This window comes from Tilletiopsis washingtonensis, assembly GCF_003144115.1.
Source record: "Tilletiopsis washingtonensis strain MCA 4186 unplaced genomic scaffold FA09scaffold_5, whole genome shotgun sequence".
Lineage (NCBI taxonomy): Eukaryota > Fungi > Basidiomycota > Exobasidiomycetes > Entylomatales > Tilletiopsis > Tilletiopsis washingtonensis.
This window is the reverse complement of record NW_020312002.1, coordinates 485768-509206: the sequence shown is the minus strand read 5'-3', so window position 1 is coordinate 509206 and position 23439 is coordinate 485768. Positions and strand designations below refer to the sequence as shown.

Genomic DNA, 23439 nt, shown 5'->3' with positions numbered 1-23439 from the left:
CCCGCCTGCGCCTGCCGGCCCGTGGCCCTCACGCCTCGTCGCCGCGCAGCACCCAGCAGCGCACGGAGACTGGCCCTAGGCGCGCGCCCAGCCAAGGTCCGCTCGTGCGCCTCGCAGGCGTCTCTCCACCTCGTCGAGCGCTCGCGGTCGCTGTCGCCGCACGCTGCACTTCCCACCTCGACTCGCCCGCACTTTGCTCTGCAGCCCCACAACCCACTCAGACTTGCACGCCCACACACCTTCCTTCTGCTCGAGCTTCTTCGCTTCTCGCCGTCTCGACACCGCTTCGCCTTCGACCCCTGCGTCGCTGAACACACGCGCGCGCCTCCGTGCCTCGACTTCGGCTCTCGTCGCAGCCATCGCCCAGCTCGCTGCTCGACGCTTTGCGCAGCTGTCGCTCTCGCCTCTCCTTTCCTGAGGCACAGCTTCTGCCTCTCTCGTGGCAGAGAGTCTTCGCCTGTCGGTGAGGCCTGCTCCTCGACGGCCCCAACGTCTACATCGCCGCAGCGTGCCCCCGCGCACTGCTCCGTCGCTCCGTCATGCTGCCCGCTCAGCGCAACAAGGTCGACATTGCTGTGAGTGCTGCGGCCCTGGCGCAAGCTTGAAAGAGAGAGGCCCGGGTGGACAGTAAGGGGTGCCTGCGTGGTGGTGAGGTGCTCAGAAGGTGGGCCAGGCTCCTGGCACGGACGTCGGTCAGGGCGCTGCACGAGGAAGCGACGTCTTTGTGCTCGGCGCCTGTCGCATGCGCACGCCTCGAGCTGCACGCGCCGCTCTGTTGCTCCGCTGCACGGCGGTGCGCTTGCTTGCTGGTGCGAGAGACGCCAGCGTCGCAGTCGGGCCCCCGGTCAGGCCGCCCTTTGGCTTCTGGCGGCCGAGGCCACGCCTGAGTGCCCGCAGCACGGGCGATCTAAGCCCTCGTCTGAGCTGCCGGCCGAAGGAACGGCACAGCGCTGGCTTGCTTGCCCGTTGCCCGTTCGTGGCCGTCCGCATGGTGGTGAGCGGTGGTGCGCGACGTGCTCAGAGGCGCACGCCCGTGCCTCTCGAGCCGAGGCACGCACACAGTCATGCTTCAGCCGAGCTGGCGGACCGACAGACGCTACTCGCATTCTCGATGTCGTGAATCAGAGGCGTCGGGACTGACCCTACGCTCGCCCTCTGCAGTCTCTGTCGGAGGAGGAGCAGAAGCTGTTCCGCCTCTACGGCAAGCTGCCGAACCGCAAGGACATTGTCGGCAACAAGCTCAAGGTGCGTCCCCACTTGCTGCTGCTCTTGCCGCTTCGACTGACTTGCCCTCAAACGCGCAGGAGCGCAAGTACTTTGACTCGGGCGACTATGCGCTGAGCAAGGCGGGCAAGGCGACGCCTCAGTCCGTGGGCACTGCCATTCCCAACCCCGAGACGATCCCGCATGCCTCGACCGTCTCCTCGCCTCCGTCCGGCGGCGCGCCCTCGTCGCTGGGCCCCGCGTCGGCGTCGCAGCCCGTCGCCGTGCCCGACCCGCGCGGCATGGGGCGCAACCAGCCGCAGGTGAGCGCCTTCCCCACGGCCACGGGCTTCAGCTCCAACGGCTCGCCCGGCAAGGACGGCTCGCCCGTCAACAGCAGCAACCTGGCACAGGCGGAGCTGGGCGTCGACGATCTGATGGAGGACTAAGCGTGCGCGCGTTTGCAAGGACGCAGGTGGGGCGTCGGAAGATACGGCTCCGACCGTCGGCTTCTAGACGCGCATCGCGGCGGCGGATGGAGCTTCGGTCCTGCGTCATCGAGCCAAGTCGCTATGCTCTCTCGGTACAGGAACGGCCGGCTTCTCTCGTTTTGCGACTCGTCTCTCTCTCTCCTGCCTCTCTTAGCCTCTAATAGTCGGGCTTCGAACGCTCTCCCTCGTCTTCCTCTTCGGCAAGGCTCTCCCCATCTCCACACACCCCACTTCACTCCCTCTTCACATCTCCAACGCACATCTTCAACCTCCTCGTCCATCCGATCGTCTCCCGCCGATCCGCCGCTCTTCCCGTGTACACTACTCGCGACCCCCAGAACTCGACGTGACTCAGCTTCCTCTTTCGGCCTCTCTCTCTCTCATCTCCTCTCGCGCGTCTCGCGTCTCAGAAATGCCTCATGATGAATCAAACTGACGTGGCCTGCGAGCCCGAGCCTCTCTGTGCGGCGCTAACGTCACGCACTGAGCTTGCCTCGCTCAGGAGGGTTGTGCTGGCGCCCTGGCGCGACGCAGCACATAACGAGCCGCAAGTGGCAGTGCTGAAGATATACGAGCTGCAGCTGCGTGAGGATAGGGGCCCCGTTCCCATCCGGATGCACAGCTGAACGCCCAGTCGACCCGCGCTTCCTTGCTGCGCTCTGCGACCGACGCCGACGAGCAGCCAAGACTGCAGTGAATGGGCCCGGACAGGGTGATGCGAGCAGCCGTCTAGTACCTGTACTTGCCGTCCCCAACGTCGCGAGCTTGGAGCCTTTCCCGATGCCCCAGCCTACCTCGGCATGTCGCCCGAGCGCACCCTCTGCCGAGCCTCGCACCTGCATCGTCCGCCATCTCCATGCCGCGCAATCACACTCGAGGCACCTCTCACACATCTCTCTCTCTCTCTCTCATTCATAGCCCGCAATGCCGGCGTGGCTGCCGCCCTTCTCGTGCATGACGTCGCGGATGCGCTGCATCAGGTCCTTCTGTGCTTGGCTGTTGTGGAGTAGAGTGTGAGCAGCCGCACAGCTGACGGAGCCGCCTCTCAGGCCCAACGCACATAGTCTCCTCATTCTCCCTCACGGCCCCGCTCAGCTCCTTGCGATCCTCGTCGCTCCACTCTTCCGTGCCCTCGCCCTGCACGGCCAGGCTGGCGTGCAGCTCGGCGTTGCTGCGCTGCAGATGCGCCACGCTGTGCTCGAGGCGCGCGTGCTCGGCCAGCAGCTGCTCGGCGGGCAGCGTGCGCAGCGTGGCGGCGCCGACGCTCTGGCTGCCGCCGGAGAGAAGCGAGGTGGTGGGCGTGGGGACGAGGAGCGGCATGGCTGATGGATGGTAGGGCGGGTGGGGAGAGGAGCGAGCGTGGCGCAGCGGCGCGTGCCATGCCATGTGGAGCAGCCGCTCGCTGCGCACCGCGCGCTCCGGCCTCGGCTGATGGCCCGGCGGCCGTGCGCGCGCCTCGGGCCTGCTTCGCTTCCGCGGCTGAACTCTGGCTCCTTCCTCTCTTGCTTCCTCGAGTCAGCTCCTCTCCTCCCACCACCCTCACCATCCATCTCAGCCCGCCATGTCGTCGCCCATTCCCGTTGCCATCCTCGGCTTCTCCTCCTCGGCGCGCACCTTCCACCTGCCGCTGCTGCTCGCCTCCTCCTCCTCCTTCTCCCTCCACACCATCCAGCAGCGCAGCACCTCGAGCTCCGCGCCCGCCTCTGCCTCCTTCCCCAACGCCCGCATCGTCGATGGCGTCGCCGAAGTCTTCGCCGGCGCAGACCGCCTGCCCGAGCGCGGCCTCGTCGTCATCACCACCGCCAACGCCACGCACTTTGACTTTGCCATGCAGGCCATCACGCACAAGTGCCACGTCGTCGTCGAGAAGCCGGCCGTGCTGAGCACGCGCGAGGCCGACGAGCTCATGGCCGCGGCAGAGCAGGCCGGCGTCGTGTGCACCGTGTTCCAAAGTGTGTCGTGTGGTCCACACTGTCCAAAGCTGCCGCTGACACCAGCGCCCGCAGATCGTCGCCTCGACGCCGACTTCCTCACGCTGCGCTCGCTCCTGGCGCCGCCGACGGGCGAGTCGCCGCTGGGCCAGCTGACGCGCCTCGAGAGCCGCTTCGATCGCTACCGTCCCTTTCCCAAGGGCGGCTGGCGCGAGGAGAAGGCGTGGCAGGAGGGCGGCGGCGTGCTGTGGGACCTGGGCAGTCATCTGGTCGATCAGGGTGCGTCACGACACTGAAGTGCAACCGGCAGGAGGACTGATCCCGCACGGAGCGCAGCTCTGCTCCTCTTCGGCCCGCCCGAGGCGATCAGCGCCCTTGTGCAGGCCACGCGGCGGCCCGAGTCGTCCGTCGAGGATGACTTCCTGCTGCACCTGCACTACCCCTCCACCTCCGTCGGCGGTCTGCGCATCACGCTAGGAGCTTCCTGCGTGTCGCCCTTCCTCGACGCCGAGCAGCCGCGCTTCATCGCACAGGGCCTCAAGGGCAGCTACCTCAAGCGCGGCCTCGACCCGCAGGAGAACCAGCTCAAGGCCGGCCTCTCGCCCACTTCCTCCAACTTTGGCTCCTACAGCGATTCAGAGCGCGCTTCGCTCCGCCTCGGTCGCCTTACCACCAGCGTGCCGCCCAAGCCCGCAAAGGAGGGCGAGGCGCCGAACCAGCCTCTCCTGGCGAGCGCAGACATCCCGACACTGCCCGGCGCATACGTGCGCTTCTATGAGGCCGTCGCTGCCGCGATTAGAGGCGAGGAGAAGCCGGACAGCTTCGTCACGCTGCAGCAGATGAAGGACAACACGCGCGCACTGCTGCTGTGCCGCAAGAGCGCAGAGGAAGGACGCAGCGTCAAGTGGACAGAGGAGGTGTAGACGCAGCAATGCATCGATGCTCTCTGCGCGAGAAAGCGTGAAAAAGGAGCGTGCCGTTTCATCATCTTCGTGCTGGAGAGAAGTACAGGCGGTAGGAGAGGGAGTGGGAGGCGACGAAGGGAGGCAGGAGGTCAGGTCCTTCACGAGCGCTCGCTGCGGTTGCGGAAGCGCAGCAGCGGCGCGAGCGACGACAGCGGGCAGGACTTGCGCAGGAACTCGTGCTGCCGGGGAGCATGTGCGTCAGCGCTCGCTCGAAGCCCCGCGCACAGGCAGGCCACACTCACCTGCAGCAGCTCGTCTGCGCTTGCGCGGCTCTTCACGTCTGCGCAGAGGCAGACGGCCAGGAAGCCCTTCAGCTCCTTGCTCAGCTTCTCGGGCTTCTTGAGCGTCGGCGTGCCGTTCGTCGCGATGAGGTAGAGGGCCTTGAGCGGCTCCTCGTCGAGGTACGGCGGCTCGTTTTCGATCATCTCGATGGCCATGATGCCGAGCGACCAGATGTCGACCTTGGCGCCATACTCCTTCTGCTTGACGACTTCGGGCGCCATCCAGTACGGCGTGCCGACCATGGTGGCGCGCTTCGACTTCTGGTCCGTCAGCTTGGCGCAGAAGCCGAAGTCGGCTGGGCAGGAGTGTCAGCGGCGAGAGGGAGAGCTGGAGAGGAGAGCACACGCACTGATCTTGACTTGGCCCGACGAGTTGAGGAGCACATTGTCCGACTTGATGTCGCGATGGATGATGCTCTGCGCGTGCAGGTGCTCCAGACCCTTGCACGTCTGCGAGGCGAAGCGACAAGTCAGCAAGCGCGCGCATCGCGACGACGTTTCGTCAACACATCTTGCCACGCACCTCGAAGCAGATGCTCGCGATCTGGTCCTCCTCGAGCGTGTTGTTGTCGATGATGTCGGTCAGCGCGCCGCCCTCCATGAACTCCATGATGACCCAGAGCTCGTTGTTGCGCACGAGATAGCTCTCGAGGAAGTTGACGATGTTGGGGTGCTGCGACTCCTTCATCACCAGGATCTCATTCACGATGAGCTCCTTGCGCGGCTGGTGCGACAGATCCATCGTCTTGATGGCGACGCGCTGCCCCGTCGCCAGCGTCTTGGCGACGTAGACGGAGCCCGATGCGCTGCGGTCCTCGCCGTCAGCTCCGCGCTCGCCTGCGCCTCACGCCCCCCACTTCACTCACCCCTGGCCGACCTTCTTGATCTTCGAGTACAGCGCATTCGGATCGTCCGGGTTCACCACCTGCCGCAGCTTCTCCATGATCTGTGCCTCGCTCATCGTCGAGATGCGCCGCTCGTTCTCCTTCTTGCCCGAGCCGGGCGTGTCGGGCTTCTTGGCCGTCTGCAGCGGCTTGACGCCCGTCGCCGTGCCGCTGCTCGCGGCCGGCGGCGGGCCCTTGGCGCTGCTCGAGGAAGACGCCGGACTGCTGGCCTTGTTCGCCGCCGACGGGTCCAGCTTCAGCTCCTTTGTCTTGACGTTGAGCGCCGCCACGCCACGCTGGGCCTGCTCCTCGCGCTCCCTCTCCCGCGCACGCTCCCGCTCGGCCGCAGCGGCACTCTGCTGCTGCTGCGCCTGCTGCTCGCGCGCCTGCTGCTGGGCGGCAGCCGCAGCGCTGGCAGTGGCAGCAGCCGACTTTGGCGGCGCCGGCGCCTGACGCGGCGGGCCGGGCGCAGCGGGCGCCTTGCGGCTCGGCACCAGATCGCTCTGCGCCTGAGCGGGCGACGGGCCTCGCTCGCGCGGCGTGGGTGTCGGTGCGTTTGTTGGCCGTGCGCCCGGCCCCGGGCTGGGTGCGCGCGCGCCGCCCGACGGCGCAGCAAGGCGCTCGTCGCGCTCGACGGACGGGCGCGCGGAGCTGCTGCCGCTGCTCGCGCCCTCGTGCGACGGCCGGTAGGCCTGTGCTGTGGAGCCGTGGTACGAGCCGTTGGAGTGCGCAGACGAGGAGCTGAAGCCCGAGTGCTGCTGCGTGAGCGGCGGCTTGCTGCTCGTGCTGCGCCCGTCGCCGCCGCTGCCGGACGACGCCGCGGCCTGGCTGCCCGCGAAGCCTGTGCCCGCGAAGCGACCAGGCGTGGCCTGCGCTGGCGAGTCGCGCGCCGGCGCTCCGCTCGGCCGCAGCCCTGCGGCAGGCGATGCAAGGCCAAAGTCGTCGCGCTCGCGCTTCTGAATGTCGGTGTAGAACTCGAGCACGTCCAGCACGGCCTGCGGGTTCTTGGCGTAGTCCTCCTTGGTGATGGCGCTCGTCGTCAGCAGGCGCGTCCACTGCTCAGGCAGGCCCGTGAACGCGCCCGACACTGGGTCGAAGCCGACGTGCACCTGGTGCACAAAGTTCGTCGGCGACGACACGCCCATGAGCGGCGAGCGCGAGTACACGTCGTCCATCCAGCCGTAGAGCTCCTCGTCGCTCTTGAGCTGCAGGTAGTACGTCTTGTCCTTCGTCTCGATCTCGATGCAGTACGGCTTCAGGTCGGTGCGCGTGACGTTTGTGATTTCCTTGAGGAAGACGAGCGCCACGGCCTGGTACGTCGTCTGTGCGCCAGCCAGCCGCTCAGCACAGGCCCCCTCTGCGCATGCCTGCTGCAACTCACCTCGTTCTTGTGGAAGGTGAGCGTCTGCTCGCGCAGCGCCAGCCAGCGCTTGCTCCAGATCCAGCTGCGGATGCCGTCCTCCTTGACGCCGACGTAGCCCTTGCGCACAATGCCGCCGCCGCCGCCGGGTGCCGCGGCGGGCGGCGTGCCGCTCCAGCCGGTGCCCTGCGCAAAGGAGCTGCCGCCGGACTGCTGCGGCCCAGCAGGGCGCAGCGAGCCCGTGTACGAGCCGCCGCCTGCGCCGCCGCCGGCGCCCATGGGCATGCCCGATGCGCCGGCGGACGCGGGCGACGTCGACGAGGCGCTGCTGCCGTAGTTGGACGCGAGCGGCGGCAGGAAGGGGTCGCTGTGCTGCGACGCGGGCACGGGCGGTGCGCGGCGCGTGGGCGTCAGCGAGGCGAAGCCGCCGCCGCCGCTGCCGCCGTTGCTGCTGCCGCCGCCGTTGCTGGCGCCGAAGCCGGACATGCTCGGCGGAGCAGGCGCGAGGGGCGAGGAGGGAGGGCTGAGGCGGCGCGAGGCGCAGGCGCGTCACGCGGCCGCGGAGAGGTGGGCGGCAGAGGTGCGCTGGGCAGACCGGCGAGCGGTGCGTGCGGCGAGGTCGGGTGGCGGTGGTGGTGGGTGCGAGGTGCTGTGGTGGCTCGACGACGACGACGACGAAGAGCAGGTGTGGAAGGCACGTCTCTGTCTGTCAGCGCCAGCGACAGCACCAGCCGCGAGGTCGAGCTGCTGCAAGGCGCACAAGCGCACAAAGGCGCACGGCGAGCGCGCCATGCGGAGCCGGCGCCCGGGCGCGCGAGGCGGGCGCAGCAGGCGCGCACGCAGCGGCAGCAGCATCAGCTGCGCCAGCGCGCGCAGGGCCAAAATCAGCCCGCCAGCGACGAGACTGCTCTCGTGCCCATGTGCTGCGCTGCGCCGGCGCGACCCCGACCAACTCCAGCGCATGCCGCTCCGCCGCCCCGACTTCGCGCCTCGACACGCCTGACAGGCAGCCAGACATGGATGTCTCGCCGCGCCGGCGTTTGTCGCTCGGCGAGAGGAGGGCTGAGGACATCAGCGAGCTCGAGCCTCGCAGTGATCTCATCGCCACCCGTGCCACGCCGCAGCCAGCAGCCACGCTCCTGCTCGGCGCTGCGGATTGGACGTCGCGCTGGGCGGAATGGGAGGAGGCCCAAGCGCGCCCGGCCGCGCGGCAAGGGGTGCAGGCGCGCCGCGCGTCGCGTGCTGCTGCCATGCCGCCGGCCTCCTCTCGCTGCATCTGCCTCCTCTCACGTCTGCAGCGCCTCACAGCTCTCACGGCGCCCTCGTCGTCGTCCTCGCCTGGCTGCGCTGACCGCGTGTGACCCCTTGGTCGGACACACGGGCGCTCCGAATGTCCGAGAAGAGTGGCCGCCGCACGTGCTCTTTCCCACGCGCTCAGCAGGCGTGGGAGCGCCCGCTCGCTAGATCGAAATCCGCTCCGCCGCCGCCGCCGCCGCCGCGAGCTCATCAGCGGCAGTGGGGTCGCTCTGCCGTGCCCGTGCGAGCGCAGCAAGAGGTCTTGGAGGGACGCTTATCGCGCTCACAATCTGCCAAAGACGTTGCTCGATCGAGATGTCTGCTCGGCAGGCTACAATAAGTTGGCAAAGTGTGGGGCATCGAGACGTTGGTGCCAATTGGCAGTGCTCGAAGGGCAGCCTCAACGTGCAACGCGCTCGTGTTCTCCTCACTGGCAGCGCCTCGACGCTCCAAGCTCATCAGCCTGCAAATTGGCGGGCCGCCTTTGTGTCCTTGCCAACTCGCGCCCCTATCACAAGCTTGCTCGCTCGGGAACGGCGGTCCGTTGGGAGAGAACACGCAGATTGTTCATCTCCCCGGCACGCTAGTCTACAAGGATGTGGGGCAAGCACGGAGGCCTGATTGCATTGCAGCCTGCTCCGTCGACAACGCTGCTCCGGCACGAAGGCATAAAAGGCTGAGCCTATCTGCCCTCCGTGCCTTGTCACCTCACGACCACCGCCAATCTCTCTCTCGCCACGCCATGGTCGGCCGTCCCACGCGCAAGCGCGCCCTCTCGCAGGCGGCGCTCGAGTCGCAGGCGTCCGAGGCGGCACTCAAGAAGCACAAGAACACCGGCCTGCTGAGCGACCTCAGCGACGACGAGGACGCCGGCGACTCTGACGACGACGGCTCCGAGCTGGAGGCGGAGGAGAAGGAGGCGGCAGCAAGCGGCGATGAAGCTGATGCTCAAGCAGAGGAGCCGAGCGCGGTCGTCAAGCACGTGCAGCAAGCCAAGGCGGCGGCAGCAGCGAAGACATCCAAGGACAAGGCAGCGAACGGCCGTGCCGCAAAGAAGCCGTCGCCCGTCGAGCCGGAGCCGGAGGAGGATAGCGACGACGCGCAGGCCGACGACAACGGCAGCGCCGACGAGGCGCCGGCGCCGCCTCCGAAGAAGGCCGCCGCACCCGCCAAGAGCGGCAAGCCTGCTTCGAAGCCCAAGTCCAAGTCTGCCTCGGTCGTAGCTGAGGACGAGGACGATGACGAGCCGGTTGCCGTCGAGAAGCCCACTTCGGCCGCGCAGAAGAAGAAGCAAGCGCCCAAGGCCAAGCCGGCGTCGGCCAAGGCTGCGACGCCGCCTGCGAGTGCGTCCAAGAAGGCGGCCAAGCCCGCAGCCGGCAAGAGCAATGGCAAGGCTTCCTCGCGCGCGGCGCCGGTGTCCGACGACGAGCACGATGGTGCCGAGCAGGCCGACGACGCTGCCGCAGTGGTGGAAGATGACGAGGAGGAAGCACCGGCTCCCCCGCCGCCGGCCAAGTCGGGCAAGGCAGCTGCGAAGAGCAAGCGTCCGGCCAGCGGCGCGTCGACTGCCGGCGGCAAGAAGCGCGCGGCGCCTGAGCCTGAGGCGAGCGACGTCGAGGAGCAGGCGCAGGAGCGCGGCGAGTCGCCGGCGGCACCTCCTAGCGCCAAGCACGGCAAGAGCACGAGCGACCGCAAGACGCGCGAGATCTCGTCGCCGCCGGCCAAGGCCGCTCGCGGACCCACTCCTTATCCGCGCAAGGACGCCGCCGTGGAGGAGGAAGAGGAGGGCGAGGAGGGCGAAGAGGAGGACGCGGCTCCGCCGCCGCCGGCCAAGAAGGCGAAGACGGCAGCCGGCGGCAAGAAGCGTCTCTCCCTCGAGGACACGCTGGAGGTCGACGACGACGAGCGCGCAGACGAGGCGCCGCAGCCGCCGTCGCCGAAGAAGAAGGGCAAGGTGCAGGGTGCCGCGCAGGCCGCTGCCAAGTCGACGTCCGCTGCCGCCGATGCGAGCCCTGATGGCGAAGGCTCCGGCTCAGGCTCGGCGCCGGCCAAGGAGAAGGGCGGCAAAGCCAAGGCGCACTGGAGCATGGCCGAGGACCGCGTGCTGGCGGCCGAGGTGCAGAAGGCGCTCAAGGAGTACAAGCCCAACTTTGCCGAGCTGCTCGCCGCCGTCAACGAGAAGGCGCCCGCGGGCGAGGAGAAGACGCAGCGCCAGCTCTACGACCGCTGGTTCGGCCGCTTCCGCAAGGCCGGCCTCAAGACGTTCGAGGAGTAGCTCGCGCGGCGAGCTTCTACGCCGGCGCGCCTCCACTCACTCACCAGGCTTCTCTGCGCCTCGCTTCCAACTACTGACCTCACAAGCTGCAATGACCCACGACTCGCTCCGCTTCCCAACGGTGCCGGCCGCTCGCGACGCGCGCAACCTCACCGTGCGCCAGAGAGCGCGCTCTCGCCTCCCCGTCCAGTCTCACAGCCGTCTGCTTTCGGCCCTAACGAAATGCCATCAGCTCCTGATTCCTCTTACAATTTGTGCATTGCGCTTGTGGCTCAGGCGCCGGCCTGGGCCTTGCCGTACACCTTATTCACCTGACGCAGTCGCGGTGTGAGCAGAGCAATTGTGGCGCGGCGCTGTGCCGAGGACTCACAATGAAGATGGACGTATCCAGGAAGCTACAAAGAGGGAAATTGAGAGGTTCAGAGGCAGTGCCGACAAGCTGCACCGCCCGAGCGCACTCACCGGTCGACGCAGTTGGCGAGGCAGGCCTCCTCGCCGCGCGCAAACGACGTGCCCGGTGCGCTCTTGACGCACTTGTCCCAGCAGCGCTACAGACATGCGTCAGCTTGGCTTACAATGAGCTGCCAAGGCGCAGACGCAGCTACGCACGTCGGTGTGGTCGTGGATGGTGCTCTGGATGCGTGCCTCGGCCTGCTTCGTCTCGAGGAACGAGTGCAGCTCCCTGCGGCGCGTAAGAGGTGATTAGAAGGCGGCGGAAACTGCGACGATGCCGTGCCGCCCAGGCGACGCACTTCTGGTCTGCCTCGTTGAGGCCGCTCTTGCTTTGTGCGGACATGTTGGGCGGGGGGTGAGGGTGGTCAGAGTGGAGGAGCGTGGCCGAGGCTGCGCACCCACAAAGGCTCGCGAGGCGCGCGGCGCTGCTCGGCCGACGGCGCCGAGCGGCGCGCCTCATCGAGCCAACCACGGCTGGCGCTGACAGATGCGTCGCCGCGCGCCGAGCGCGAGCTCGAGAGCCGCCGACGCACGAGCAGCTCGCAGTGGGCAGCGTCGCGCAGCCGGCTCTGGCGATCTTCCTTCCTCCGTCATCCCTCTCCACCACAGCCATGTCTCTCGCTCGCTCGCTCCTCCGCTCCGCCGCCGTCGCTGCGCGCGCGGGCACCGCCACCGCTGCGGCTGCGCCGCGCGCCGCCGTCGCCGTGGCGCCGCGCCGGACCTTCTCCAGCGCGCCCGTGTCGCGCTCCGATGCCCTCATGGTGCACCGCAACACCGACTACAAGTGAGGCCAGCAGGGAGCAGCAGCGCTGCCGCCCCACCGCGCATATCGCTGACCGCGCGCCGCAGCAACCCGTCGATCCCCTTCGAGTTCGACGAGCAGACGCTGGCGCAGGCCAAGGAGATCATCTCGCACTACCCGCCGCAGTACAAGAAGGCCGCCGTGATCCCGCTGCTCGACCTGGGCCAGCGGCAGAACAGCGGCTGGACGTCGATCAGCGTGATGAACTACGTGGCCGCGCTGCTCGAGATGCCGCCGATGCGCGTGTACGAGGTGGCCTCGTTCTACACGATGTTCAACCGCGAGCCCGTGGGCAAGTACTTCATCCAGATCTGCACCACGACGCCCTGCATGCTCGGCGGCTGCGGCAGCACAAAGATCCTCGACACCATCCAGGCGCACCTCGGCATCCACGCCGGCCAGACGACCGACGACAAGCTCTTCACGCTGCTCGAGGTCGAGTGCCTGGGGTGAGTCGGCGTGCGGTGCAAGCGAGGTTGTGGGAGCGCGGAAGGAGCGCAAGTGATGGCGCAACGGGTGTGCGAGCGAAGCGCTGGTACAGGCGGAGTCTTCTGAGCGGCTGGACGATGTCAAGACCTCGCGGCCGCTTTGCTGTGTCACAAAAGACGAAGCGGATTGTGGCCTGGATGCTGCGCCTGCCCAGTCTACATCCTACGCTTGCCGGCCCCGCGCGGAGAGACGCGCGGCGAACCCACGCTCACACTTGCCATGCAGCGCCTGCGCCAACGCACCAATGGTGCAGATCAACGACGACTACTTTGTGCGTAGCTCGCGGCTCCGATGCGCGCGCTCCATGCTGACGAGCTCTGCAGGAGGACCTGACGCCGGAGACGACGATCAAGATCCTCGACTCGCTGCGCGACGGCAAGGCCGTCAAGCCGGGCCCGCAGAGCGGCCGGCACTCGTCGGAGCCGGCAGAGGGCCGCACGGCGCTGACATCCGAGGTGAGTGACGCAGAGTTGCTGCATCGCGCGCGTTTGGCTCACGCGCTGCGGTCAGCCCTACGGCCCGGGCAAGTTCTGCGTGCCCGAGTTCGCCTAGACAGGCACACAGAGACAATCGAGCTGCGTTCACGGATCTGCGCGTGACGGCGGGGCACAAGGGCAATAGGTGCAGTGATGAGCCGGTATAAGAGACAAGAGGTATAGAAAGGAGGCGGGAAGTTGGGGAGCGCGGGCTAGCGCAGAGAGAGCGCAAAGCCGAAGCGCTGCTGCACGCGCGCATTGACGGCGTCGCGGGCAGCAGTGAAGGCGCTCCACCAGCGCTGCGCCGCCTCGTCGGCGCCAGTCGTCGACGGCGGCTCTGCGAAGCCGGCGGCTCGGAGGAGCTGCAGCCAGGCGCGCAGCACCGTGGCGGCCTTGTCGAGGTCGAGCGCCGGCGCGCCGGGCGTCGCCTCTGGATGCACGCATGCCAGCAGGAAGGCGCCGAAGCGCGCAGCATCGTTGGCGCGCGGGCCGGTCTGGCGCTGCCGAGCGAACCACGCCTGCAGCAGCGCCACGACGTCCTGCGTCGTGTGCTTGCCGCCGAGCGATGGCACACGCCCGGCCTCCTCATCGCGCTGGCGCGCCGAACGGGCCAGCACGAGAGGAGGAAAGGGCGCACCGCCCTCAGCAGCGACGCCGCCGGGATCAGCTGCCACGCGGGCGGCGCGCTCGGCGGCAGTGCGGCGTTCCTCGGCGCGCGTCTGTTCGGCGAGGTGCCGACGGCCCTTGAAGCGCGCCCGCTTGCTCTCGACGATGCGCGTCTGGCTGTGCAGCGTGTCGCGCTGCATGTCGAGCGGCAGCGCACGGAAGAAGGCCGGGTCGATCTCGAGCGCCTCGAGATCCGCAGCGCTGAGCTTGCTCGGGTCTGCCGCCTGCACGGCCACCTTGGCGCGCGGCTGGTCGGCAGGGACGATCGTCTTGCCCCAGGCCTTTGCCAGCGGCCGGCTCACCGTGCGCTGCTTCTTGCGTGGCGACTCTGACTTGGAGCGCGAGGCGCCGGCAGCGCTGCGCGAGCGGATGGCGGCGTCACGCAGCACCTCGTCGCGTACATCGTCGGGCAGTGCGGAGAGCACGCCAGGGTCGATCTGAGAGAAGGACGGCATGAAGGCCGCCCGGTCCTCTGCGGCGCGCCGCTTGGACGGCGTCGTCGACGCGGCACGAGCGTGCACCGAGGGCTGCGCCAGCGTTTCCCGGCCTCGCTGTACGGCCAGATCCGGCTCGGCAGATACGGCGCGAGCAGCAAGCCCGGACACAGCAAGAGCTGGCTCACTCGCACTGGCCAGTCGAGCTGCACGAGCGGCCCGCGCAGCAGCGACCTGCTCTTGCATGCGTGCCGGAAGCGCCGCGACGACGGCGTCGTCGATCTGCGAGGGGATGGCGAACTGTGTGCCCGGCGGAGGCGCAAATGGCCGCTGTGCGAGCGGGCCGGGCTGCCACATCCGTGGTGCTGGCGGCGCTGGCGGTGCCATGGCGCGCGGTGCGGGCGGAGGCAGCATCGGCGCGGGCGTCGCCAGCTTGCGAGGCGTCGGGGGTGCCGGGCTGGGCGAGCGGCGCGGGCGTGGCTCGGGTCCGGGTTGCAGAGGGTCAGGGTGCGGCGCCTCGTCCTCGTCTTCGTCGTCGTCAGCGGGTATTGAATCTCGCGAGGAGCCTGCTTCACGCAAAGACGGCGCTTCGAGCGCCGGTGCATTTGCAGCCACCGGCCGTGGCGCCTTGGCGAAGTTGAGCTGCGGCTGCCGCGGGAGAGCCTTTGGTTGCGCCACCGAGCCGTCGCTGGGCTCGAGCTTCTGCAGCGCGACACTTAGCCCGCGCTGCTGCGTGGCGTCGGGCGCCAGTTTGCGGATCATGGGCCACGCGACGCTGAAGATGACCTCGCCGTCGTCGACGGCCGTCGTGCCGGGAATGCCGCTGCTCTTGTTGTGCGTGTCGCAGACACCGTGGCCCATGAACTTGGGCGCCTCGACGGGCGCAGAGGCGGCACGCACCATGACCTGCACGGTGATGTGACGGCCGCGCAGCTTGGCCTTGCGCAGGCGCTCGGCGACTTCGTTGCACAGACGCCGCACGAAGGCCTCCGATTCGGCCATCGTCGTGAAGCGGATCGCGTAGTTGACGCTGGCGCCGAGGCTCTGGCGCAGCTTGCATGCCTCGAGGCGGTCGCGCTCGCGGCCGTGCAGTTTGTCCCACAGCACGAGGCCTTTCTTGGGCCCGAGCTCGGCCACGAGGCGCCCCTGCTTGGCCACCTTGCGCAGCTCGCCGACGTTGAAGGTCCCGAAAAGCTCCTTGAGCCGGCCGCGGATCGACCAGCCGACGCCGTGCAGATCGTCGACGTCGAGATCCGCGGTGAAATCGAGCATCTTCTCCGGGCTCAGGTGGAACGAGCCGCCCGGCTTGGCCTTGCGCGTGGCGAGACGAGCCTGCAGGACATTGGCGCCGATACCGATGCTGGCCTCGCAGCCAGTGCGCGTGCGGATGATGTCGCGCAGCGCCTCGGCCAGCTGCTTTTCCGCCGTGAAGACCTCGCCCTGACTGCTGACGTGGCCGCGGTACGAGGCGAGCAGCGCGCGGCGCTCTTCCATGTCAGCGCCCTCGGGCTCCTCGCCCTTGCGCATGCTCTCCAGCAGCAGGCTCACGTCCAGCAGTGCCTCGTCGATGCTCACGGACTCGAGCACGTCTGCGTGCGCCAGCAGGATGGAGTAGAACTGGATCGAGACGTCCATGTATGCCTCGAACTCGTACGGGATGGCCTGGATCTCTGGACAGTGCTTGCGTGCTTGCCCAAGACTCATGCCGTTGCGCACGCCGAAGCGTCGCGCCACGTAGTTGCACGAGGCGATCTCCGACGTGCTCGTCGCGTCGCCAGACGCACCCTCGCCACTGCCGTGACACACAGCGACTGGCTGCTCGCGCAGCTCGGGTCGCGAGCGAAGACCGACGGTGACGAAGAAGGAATCGAACTGTACGAGAGGCGTCAGCATCGTTCATGACCCCTGTGCTCAGCAATGGCTCACATCGACATGCATGATCACGCGTCCGACGCCAGGCGGCAGGTCTCGGCTGCCCTCCGCCCGGCCCGACTCTCGCATCGCCTGGCCGACCATGTCCTGCAGCTCGAGCTTCCACGTGGAGAGGTGGTGCAGGCGACTTTTGCCGTAGTAGCCGGCCAGAAAAGCCGTGCTCGTCGCTGTGTTCTCCTTGCGCCAGGATGGCGAGGACAAGAGTCGGGCGGCTGAAGCGTTGGAGGGCCTGGAGGCGTATGAGGAGAATACCTGCCGCGCGGTCTGCTCAGTCTGAGCCGCAGCGGTCTGCTTTGCTGCATTCGGCGACGGACGCGCGAGGAGCAACGTCGACGCTGCACTCGGTCTCGCCGGCGTCGTTGCAGTGTCGTGCGCACCCTTGCTCGGCGCCTGAGTCGCCTCGCCCTCTGCCAGCAGCGCCAGGCTTGAAGGCGGCGGCGTGCCACCTGGCATGGCATTACGACGCTCGACTCCGGCGCGTTCGATCGGCTGTCCTCTTTCGAGCGGCACTTGCGTCGGCTCGCCCTCCGCCAGCATGAGCGCGCTCGAAGGCGGCGGCGTGCCACCAAGCATCGCATTGCGGCTCTCTAGCCGCTCCGCCGTCGACGAGACTTCTTCAGCCGCTTTCTTCGGCGGCGTCTCGAGCTGTGCAAGCCAAGAGGCTGGCGAAAGATCTGCCTCCTTTGACTGCGATGAACGCGGCGGCGTCGTCGGCTCCCACTCGCCTGCGACGCTACTGGCGTCGCCAGACGCTGGCTGTTCGCTGGTCGGCGACGCTGGCGCTTGTGCCGCCACTTCTGCCGGTTCGGGCAAGGCATGCCGCTTGCCGCGGAGCACTGCCGCTGCGAGCGTAGTCTGGGCGCTCGCGCGGCCCCACGGATCGGCGTTGCCTGCACTCTGCACGTCCGAGCGCACCGAACGCGTGGCAGCAGCAACGGCATCAGACTGGCGCTGTTGATGCGATGAGCTGCTGGCCACCTGCGATGCAGCTGCGGCAGCGCCAGCGCTGCGCCAGCTTCCAGCGCCCTGCGGGGTAGGCGCGACACCACGTACAGATCCGGGCAGTCTGGAGCCAGCGGCCGCGCCAAAGTCCATCGCGCCTGCGGCGGTGGCATCGCAGCGAAAGCGGCGCCAGTCGAGCATGCGACCAGCGGCGATACTTGCTGTCACCCACTCGGGCCGCACAGTGCGGTAGTCGCGGAACTCGATGCGCTTCTTGGGCGTGAGCGACGAGGCGATGATGTGCGTGCACGGCGACTTGGTGTCGAGGTACACCATGTGCTCGCCGCCGTGCAGCAGCAGCAGGCGGCGCAGCTCGGCATATGGCGGATCCGTGTGGCCGTTGATGTAGCAATTTGTGCCCTCAAAGATGCGCGAGAGCAGACCGTCGGAAGAGCCAGCCTCGCCGTCGCCACTGCTGCTGCCCTGGCCGAGCATCGAGCTGCCCTGCACTTTGAGCTGTGTCGCGCAGTCAGTAGCTGCGGTCAGGCCACTGGCTTCATCTGACTCACCTTGCCGCGCTTGTTGTGTTTGTAGGTGCGCAAGTCTCCAAAGGCGCTGGGTGCGTACGTTGATGAGTTGAGATAGGCACGCTTTCGTGCCTCTGCGTCATCGTCGACGAGCTGCGAGTCGAAGCGCTCCTCGCCGGCGCGGATCTGCAGGTCGGCGTCTCGGGGCTGCGTCTTACTGCCCCGAGAGTCACTCGGGCCCTGACGCTCGGCTACATCTGGCAGCGCATCGAAAGACGGATCCATGGCAAAGCGTGCCCGCTTGGCCGTGCGTGGCGTGCTGCCGATGCCAGTCGCCGTGCTGCTGCGCGCACTGGCGAGCGCAGCTGGCGGCAGCCGTGGCGGGGGCATGATAGCACTGTCGGCACGCGCACGCCCCGGAGGCGTCAACTCGACGGTGGCGAGCGCCGCCAGAAAGCCCTCATCCTCGCCGAAGCTGCTGCTGCCCGAGACGGACGCGACGCTCTCCTGTGAGAGCGGCGCCTGGACTGCTGCGCCCAGCGCGCCCGGCGCCGCGGCGGGAGCGTCATGCGGAGGAGACATCACTGCACAAGCGCATGATGGAGACGCCGAGGACGTGGTGCAGGTGCGAAGTGCCCCAGCAGCGAGAGGGTGGGGTGCGCGAATGATGGAGAGGAGGCAGCCGACTCGGGCTGAGCGTGGAGGTGTGGAGGCCGGGCGGTGCGCGAGTGCGACTCCCGCGCCGGAGTCCGGCGTGGTCACACGGCCGGCCGACCCTATAAGCGCACATCCATCAAGCTCAGACAGGGCACATCAAGACGCGCCTCAGCCACGCGCAGCCAGCCGCTCCTTGCTCCTTCTCCTCACTCCACGCCAGCACTCTCTCCGTGCCACAGCCCGCCGGACTCACTTCCAGGTCGCGTGCACATATCGCACCCCACAACCAGGACCTCCCACTCCCGCCCTCTCGTGCCGCCGCCTGCTCCGCGTTCTCGGCGCGTCGCAGCTCGTCTGGCGCGTCGCGCGCCGTCTCCTCTGCGCTGTGCGCAGCCGGCATTCCTGCTGGGCACGCCACACGCATCAGAACAGCGCTGCACTGCGAGAGCCTGAGCAATGTCGCACGCTAGCTCTAGCCGCGCGGCGTCGCCTCTCGCTGCTGCCGCCGCCGGCTCCAGCCGCAGTGGCAGCGCAGACGTGGCCGCCGGGCCTTTGTCCGCCGCCGCAGTCAAGAGCGAGGCGTCGACGTCTGCACCTCGACGAGCCGCAGCCTCACCAGATGCAGCCGGCAAGGTCAAGCAATCGCCCTCATCTCCCCGTACTGGTGGCTCGCGCCGCTCCAACTCGCCGCTGCTCTCCTCGCCACGCGCGCCGGTCTCCTCCGCCAGCAGTCCGATGCACATGAGCGACGACGACGACGCAGCCGACGCAGCTGCTGGTCCATCAGTCAAGATGGAGCTGGAGCGCAAGCCGCCGCCGCCCACCTTCTCGCCCTCGCCCACGGCCTCTCCCTCTCCGCACTCGTCGCCGCGCGCGCGCAAAGACTCGGGCGGCGCCGACACGCGCACTTCTTCGCCCTTCTCCTCTGCCTCAGCCTCAGCGTCGGCACCCCAGCCGCTGCCGCCGAAGCGCGAGCGGCGTGGGCCGGCGGCGCGCAAGAAGCTCGAGCTGGGTCCGCCGCAGCTCATCCACCACCTGCCGCGTGCAGAAGAGGAGGCTCTGGCGCAGTTTGAGGAGCTGAAGCGCAACTGGTACCAGACCTCCAAGCTGGGCCGCAGCAAGGGCCAGGAGGAGGGCATGGTGTGCGAGTGCCGCTATACGTATGGTGAGTATGCGTGGCCCGTATCGAGTGATGTGAGCGTGACGGCGGCTTGTCTGTGCGGCGCGCGCTTCTCTGCAGCGCGTTCATCGCTAACAGTCGGGCGTCAGCGCGTTGCCTCGTCCCAACCGCGCGCAGAGTCGTTGCGCGCGCGCTGATGCGTGCGCAGTCGGGCATCCCAGTGCGATGCTCAAGCGAAGCGCTGTGCATCTCTGCGCGCTGCGGTTGGTGCTTCTCGGCGGCTCGAGCGGCGCGCTCACTGACGCGAAGCGCGTCTCTTCGCGCGTGACCCTGGCGACGCCCGCGACTGAGCTGACAGACTTTGCGCACATCAGGCGTCGACTCGCCGAGCGTTGCGTGCGGCGAGGAGGCAGGCTGCATCAATCGTCTGACGCAGGTCGAGTGTCTCGAGTCGGAGTGCAACTGCAAGGGACACTGCCAGAACCAAAGGTGAGCGCTGCGCGCTGCGCAAGGCGTCACGCAAACTCTGACGCTTCGTGCGCGCGCCTCAGGTTTCAGCGCTCGCAGTACGCCGACGTCGAGATCGTGCAGACAGAGAAGAAGGGCTTTGGCCTGCGCGCTGCCAGCGACCTGCCTGCGTGAGTGCAGCACTGAGTCGCGCGCGCACAATGGCGGTCCACTGACGCGCCCTGCAGCGAGGCGTTCATCTACGAATACGTCGGCGAGGTCGTGGAGCACAAGACGTTCATGAAGCGCATGCAGCAGTACGCCGCCGACGGGATACGGCACTTCTACTTTATGATGCTGCAGCGCGAAGAGGTGAGCGGCTCGGCGTGTGCTGCGCTTGCCAAAGCTGACACTGCCGCGCAGTACCTCGACGCGACGCTCAAGGGCGGGCGCGCGCGCTTCATCAATCACAGCTGCTTGCCCAACTGCTACGTGGCCAAGTGGCACGTCGGCAAGCACATGCGGATGGGCATCTTCGCGCAGCGCGACATTGCTGCCGGCGAGGAGCTCACGTTCAACTACAACGTCGACCGCTACGGGCACGACGCGCAGGAGTGCTTCTGCGGCGAGGCCAACTGCGTCGGCACGCTCGGCGGCAAGACGCAGACGGACATCGGCGGCATGGACCAGCTGTTCATCGATGGTGAGCAGGGTGTTGCTGGCGTCGCTGCGCTGCTGCTGACTTGCTTTCTGCAGCGCTTGGCATCACCGAGCAGGTCGACGACCTCGAAGCCAAGGGCACGCGCAAGAAGAAGAGCCGGCACCTGGACGAGGACTTCACAGTGAGTGTGGCGGATGCCGCGGCTGCGCCGCGGAGCTGACCGCCCCTGCCCTCAGCCGCTCATGCAGCCGATCGAGGAGCACGAGGTGGCCAAGGTCATCACTGCCGTGCGCCAGGCGACGTCGAGCCGGCAGCTGCTGCACAAGCTGCTGCAGCGCATCCGCATGACCAAGGGCCGCAGCGTGCAGCGCGCCCTCGTGCGGCTGCACGGCTTTCCGCTCATGGCCGGCGTGCTCGAGGAGTGGAGCGACGACAAGGAGATTCTGCTGCTGGCGATGGGCAGCCTGGCGCGCTGGCCGCTGATTGCGCGCAACAAGGTCGTCGATGCCGGCGTCGACTCGCTGGTGCGCGACCTCATGGAGCACGAAGACGCCGACATTGCCGCCATGGCGCGCGAGCTCATGGGCGCGTGGGACCAGCTCGAGTTGAGCTACCGCATTGCGCGCCGCGACGCTGCCGATGACGCAGGTCCGGACGGCGCCTCGACGCCCTCGTGGCTCGAGGCGCGCCGCGTGGCGGATGGCGACGACGTCGTCGTGCCTCTCGACTCGGCGCGCGCGCCCAACGCCGTGTCGGACAGCCTGAGCCGCATCGTGGCGCGCCCGCTCGGCACGTCGCGCGTGGCCATGGCTCGCCCGTTGCCTGGCCCGGGCATGCTTGGCCTGCCTGCCGCAATGGGCTCTGGCAGCACGCAGTGCTGGGGCCGCTTCGAGCCGCAGACGCCCAGCACGCCGCACACGCCCGACGGCAGCGCCCCGCCTAGCGGTCCGCTCGCTGGCATGCTGGTCGCAGCGCCGACGCCGAAGCCGCAGTCGATCGAGGAGATCATCCGGCGCGCCAACGAGGCTCAGGCACAGCGCGTGCGGCAGAAGGAGGAGCAGGACCGCAGCGAGCGTGAGCGTGCACGCGAGCTCGAGCGCGAAGGACGCAAGCAGCGCAAGCGTGCTGCCGCCAACGGCACGCGAGGCGGCGAGCGCGACAAACGGCGCAAGCCGTCTGCTACGACTGGCTCGAGCAGCAGTCGCGCGCCGAGCAGCAGTGCCCTTGCTGTCGACGCGGATGTGCCGATGGAGAAGCGCCTCAAGAAGCTCGTGGGCGAGGTCGTCGTGCGCTGCATGAGTCGGCACCAGGACGAGCTGGACCGCGACACCTTCAAGCGCCACGCCCGCGAGGTGCGTCCTGCGCTCCGACCTTGCCGCTGCCCTGCTGACCATCCACTCCACAGCTGACTGACCTGATCTGCGCCAAGGAGATGAAGAACTCCTCGTGGCCACCGCGCGACGACCGGCTCGAGGTCTTGCCGACCGAGAAGAAGGCCAAGATGAAGGCCTTTGCCAACGAGTACATCGGCAAGCTCGTCGCGCGCAAGGGCCTTCACGCTCAGCACCCACGGGCAGACAGCCTGGGCGCTGCGACTCCGCAGACGCCCGACGCCGACGGCCGGACGCGCGTCAATGGCCATGCCTCGCGCCTGTCGAGCACCCTGGCCTCGCCCGAGTCGTACAGTTCGCCGGCGCGAGCCTCGCATGCAAATGGCGAAGCCCAGGCGACGAACGGCAGCAGTGCGCCGGCGCCGCCAGCGCTGCCACTTGGCCTGCCGCCGGGCCTGTCGGCGATGCTCGGCGCATCGTCGGGAGGACTTGCCTCTTCGCCGCTTGCACAAGGCGCGAGCAGCACCCCGCTCAGTCTGCCGCCGGGACCGCCTCCGGGCCCGCCGCCGGGCCCGCCACCACCGCGTCCTCCGCCGTCCGGCCCAGCCGCACTGCGCGGCAGCTTCAAGCATGTCGCATCCTCCTCGCCGCCCGGTCCGCGGCCGCCGCAAGCTGCCCCGCCAACAGAACCGGCGGCCGACCGCCGAGCCTGGGCTGCAGCGCCGCCCATTGCCAGGTCGTCGCCTCCGCCCAACGCGCCGCGCGGCCCGCGAGGTGCCCGCACGCCGCCGCGTCCGCCGGCGCTGCAGCGATGAGAGCAGGCGATGAGCCACGCGCCCTCGTCGCTCTGAAGGCTCTCTCTACCTGTGCTGCATGTTAACCACCCACCCGTCACCTAAGCCTCCGTCATCTGCGGCCCTGCGCCCTCCGCTAATCGCATGTATCTGCGCGAGACCGTGTGTCGTCTTGACGTGCTCAGCGAGAGTCCCGTGACCGTGGCGCGCCACAGAAGGAGCACGGCGGTATATCGCACGAGAGAGTTGGACTGGTGTGCGCTTAGCTGCGTGGGACATTTCGTTCTCGCTGAGTGAGATGGTGGAGCCAGAGAAGAGAGCAGATGGTGGTCGGAACGGAGGCGCACACGCGGCGGGACAAGCGTCTTGGCCTGAGAGGCCGCGCCATTCTCAATTCCACGCGCCGCAGGCGGACGCTGGCCCAGCGCTGCCGTGCCGCGCGGCGCGCGGCACGCTTACGGCGCAGCCCGCGGCGCCACGGCAGCGCCCCTGGCGGTGGCCCAAGCCACGGAGGCCTCGCCCTGTGCCGCCGCCTCATCACCAGGAGGTTACTGAGGCATTCTGATTTGCTGCTGTCCTGCTGACGGCGCACGGCACGAGATGCGCTATGGCCCGCTGGGCCGCTGCACGCTGCGCGCCCGACTGCACCTCGTGCCTGTCGCGCGCGCGGCAGCGGGTGCGAGGGGTGTCAGGCCACAGCGCAGGGCGGACCTCAGCCCGGCGTCAGCCTCCACAGGCAGGCCAAGCACCCAGCCTGCTTGGTACAGTAGCTCTGGGCTGAACCAAGATTTTGACTGCAGAACGTAGAGCAGGTCCAGAGCGCAGGAAGCAGACAAAAGAGGCGTGGGCCAGCGCCGGCGTGTGTGTGGGCGCCGCGGCCGCCGCGGCGGGCACAGCCACGCGCGGCAGACGTGGCCCAGACCGTGGGAACAATCGCCTGGCGTGGCGCTCGCGGCGCGTGCGTCGCGCCCTGCTCAGCTCCACCATCCCCTCCCTTCCCGACTCCTCATCGCTCACGCATC

At 68.4% G+C, this 23439-nt stretch overlaps 9 protein-coding genes across 9 annotated transcripts; 5 read left to right on the top strand and 4 right to left on the bottom strand.

Annotated features, from left to right (window-relative positions):
• Positions 1–191: 191 nt before the first annotated feature.
• Positions 192–2074, top strand: FA09DRAFT_328544 (Endosulfine-domain-containing protein). Its single transcript, XM_025741814.1, has 3 exons — positions 192–575; positions 1162–1245; positions 1305–2074. The coding sequence occupies exons 1-3, from the start codon at positions 540–542 to the stop codon at positions 1650–1652; spliced, it is 468 nt and encodes a 155-aa protein (XP_025600038.1). The 5' UTR covers positions 192–539; the 3' UTR covers positions 1653–2074.
• A 355-nt stretch (positions 2075–2429) lies between these two features.
• Positions 2430–3014, bottom strand: FA09DRAFT_359162 (hypothetical protein; the record flags this gene model as incomplete). Its single annotated transcript, XM_025745065.1, has 2 exons — positions 2430–2690; positions 2755–3014. The coding sequence occupies 2 exons, from the start codon at positions 3012–3014 to the stop codon at positions 2603–2605; spliced, it is 348 nt and encodes a 115-aa protein (XP_025600037.1). The 3' UTR covers positions 2430–2602.
• Positions 3015–3226: 212 nt separating this feature from the next.
• Positions 3227–4590, top strand: FA09DRAFT_328540 (NAD(P)-binding protein). The gene is made up of 3 exons (XM_025741813.1): positions 3227–3646; positions 3701–3904; positions 3962–4590. The coding sequence occupies exons 1-3, from the start codon at positions 3256–3258 to the stop codon at positions 4546–4548; spliced, it is 1182 nt and encodes a 393-aa protein (XP_025600036.1). The 5' UTR covers positions 3227–3255; the 3' UTR covers positions 4549–4590.
• FA09DRAFT_305688 (Pkinase-domain-containing protein) lies at positions 4584–7838 on the bottom strand. Its single transcript, XM_025740509.1, has 6 exons — positions 7137–7838; positions 5738–7077; positions 5395–5677; positions 5222–5321; positions 4833–5167; positions 4584–4769 (listed from the first exon to the last, which is right to left on the bottom strand). Exons 1-6 carry the CDS (start codon positions 7599–7601, stop codon positions 4689–4691), a joined length of 2604 nt encoding a protein of 867 aa, XP_025600035.1. The 5' UTR covers positions 7602–7838; the 3' UTR covers positions 4584–4688.
• Positions 7839–9153: 1315 nt separating this feature from the next.
• On the top strand, positions 9154–10686 carry FA09DRAFT_324776 (hypothetical protein; the record flags this gene model as incomplete). Its single annotated transcript, XM_025741134.1, has 1 exon — positions 9154–10686. The coding sequence occupies one exon, from the start codon at positions 9154–9156 to the stop codon at positions 10684–10686; it is 1533 nt and encodes a 510-aa protein (XP_025600034.1).
• A 272-nt stretch (positions 10687–10958) lies between these two features.
• On the bottom strand, positions 10959–11482 carry FA09DRAFT_337251 (putative TIM8-translocase of the mitochondrial inner membrane; the record flags this gene model as incomplete). The annotated part of the gene is made up of 5 exons (XM_025743981.1): positions 10959–10997; positions 11057–11081; positions 11149–11234; positions 11296–11368; positions 11439–11482. The coding sequence occupies 5 exons, from the start codon at positions 11480–11482 to the stop codon at positions 10959–10961; spliced, it is 267 nt and encodes an 88-aa protein (XP_025600033.1).
• Positions 11483–11732: 250 nt separating this feature from the next.
• FA09DRAFT_305684 (putative NADH-ubiquinone oxidoreductase 24 kDa subunit mitochondrial precursor) lies at positions 11733–12982 on the top strand (the record flags this gene model as incomplete). Its single annotated transcript, XM_025740508.1, has 5 exons — positions 11733–11923; positions 11989–12390; positions 12656–12701; positions 12754–12885; positions 12941–12982. The coding sequence occupies exons 1-5, from the start codon at positions 11751–11753 to the stop codon at positions 12980–12982; spliced, it is 795 nt and encodes a 264-aa protein (XP_025600032.1). The 5' UTR covers positions 11733–11750.
• A 54-nt stretch (positions 12983–13036) lies between these two features.
• Positions 13037–18073, bottom strand: FA09DRAFT_328536 (hypothetical protein). The gene is made up of 3 exons (XM_025741812.1): positions 17450–18073; positions 15933–17396; positions 13037–15878 (listed from the first exon to the last, which is right to left on the bottom strand). Exons 1-3 carry the CDS (start codon positions 17987–17989, stop codon positions 13119–13121), a joined length of 4764 nt encoding a protein of 1587 aa, XP_025600031.1. The 5' UTR covers positions 17990–18073; the 3' UTR covers positions 13037–13118.
• A 158-nt stretch (positions 18074–18231) lies between these two features.
• On the top strand, positions 18232–22560 carry FA09DRAFT_328535 (hypothetical protein). Its single transcript, XM_025741811.1, has 8 exons — positions 18232–19229; positions 19559–19673; positions 19736–19822; positions 19880–20003; positions 20055–20334; positions 20388–20473; positions 20529–21644; positions 21698–22560. Exons 1-8 carry the CDS (start codon positions 18521–18523, stop codon positions 22436–22438), a joined length of 3258 nt encoding a protein of 1085 aa, XP_025600030.1. The 5' UTR covers positions 18232–18520; the 3' UTR covers positions 22439–22560.
• Positions 22561–23439: the final 879 nt, after the last annotated feature.

Excerpts from the sequence above, each read along its gene's own strand:
- FA09DRAFT_328544 (XM_025741814.1), top strand. The coding sequence starts at position 540 with ATGCTGCCCGCTCAGCGCAACAAGGTCGACATTGCT. Across the intron at positions 576-1,161 it reads GCAACAAGGTCGACATTGCT|TCTCTGTCGGAGGAGGAGCA; the intron begins GTGAGTGCTGCG and ends CGCCCTCTGCAG. Across the intron at positions 1,246-1,304 it reads TTGTCGGCAACAAGCTCAAG|GAGCGCAAGTACTTTGACTC; the intron begins GTGCGTCCCCAC and ends TCAAACGCGCAG.
- FA09DRAFT_328540 (XM_025741813.1), top strand. The coding sequence starts at position 3,256 with ATGTCGTCGCCCATTCCCGTTGCCATCCTCGGCTTCTCCTCCTCGGCG. Across the intron at positions 3,647-3,700 it reads CGTGTGCACCGTGTTCCAAA|ATCGTCGCCTCGACGCCGAC; the intron begins GTGTGTCGTGTG and ends CAGCGCCCGCAG. Across the intron at positions 3,905-3,961 it reads CAGTCATCTGGTCGATCAGG|CTCTGCTCCTCTTCGGCCCG; the intron begins GTGCGTCACGAC and ends CACGGAGCGCAG.
- FA09DRAFT_305688 (XM_025740509.1), bottom strand. The coding sequence starts at position 7,601 with ATGTCCGGCTTCGGCGCCAGCAACGGCGGCGGCAGCAGCAACGGCGGC. Across the intron at positions 7,078-7,136 it reads TCACCTTCCACAAGAACGAG|ACGACGTACCAGGCCGTGGC; the intron begins GTGAGTTGCAGC and ends GCTGGCGCACAG. Across the intron at positions 5,322-5,394 it reads TCGCGAGCATCTGCTTCGAG|ACGTGCAAGGGTCTGGAGCA; the intron begins GTGCGTGGCAAG and ends TTCGCCTCGCAG.
- FA09DRAFT_328536 (XM_025741812.1), bottom strand. The coding sequence starts at position 17,989 with ATGTCTCCTCCGCATGACGCTCCCGCCGCGGCGCCGGGCGCGCTGGGC. Across the intron at positions 17,397-17,449 it reads AACACAACAAGCGCGGCAAG|CTCAAAGTGCAGGGCAGCTC; the intron begins GTGAGTCAGATG and ends TGCGCGACACAG. Across the intron at positions 15,879-15,932 it reads GCGTGATCATGCATGTCGAT|TTCGATTCCTTCTTCGTCAC; the intron begins GTGAGCCATTGC and ends CCTCTCGTACAG.
- FA09DRAFT_328535 (XM_025741811.1), top strand. The coding sequence starts at position 18,521 with ATGTCGCACGCTAGCTCTAGCCGCGCGGCGTCGCCTCTCGCTGCTGCC. Across the intron at positions 19,230-19,558 it reads CGAGTGCCGCTATACGTATG|GCGTCGACTCGCCGAGCGTT; the intron begins GTGAGTATGCGT and ends TGCGCACATCAG. Across the intron at positions 20,004-20,054 it reads TGATGCTGCAGCGCGAAGAG|TACCTCGACGCGACGCTCAA; the intron begins GTGAGCGGCTCG and ends ACTGCCGCGCAG.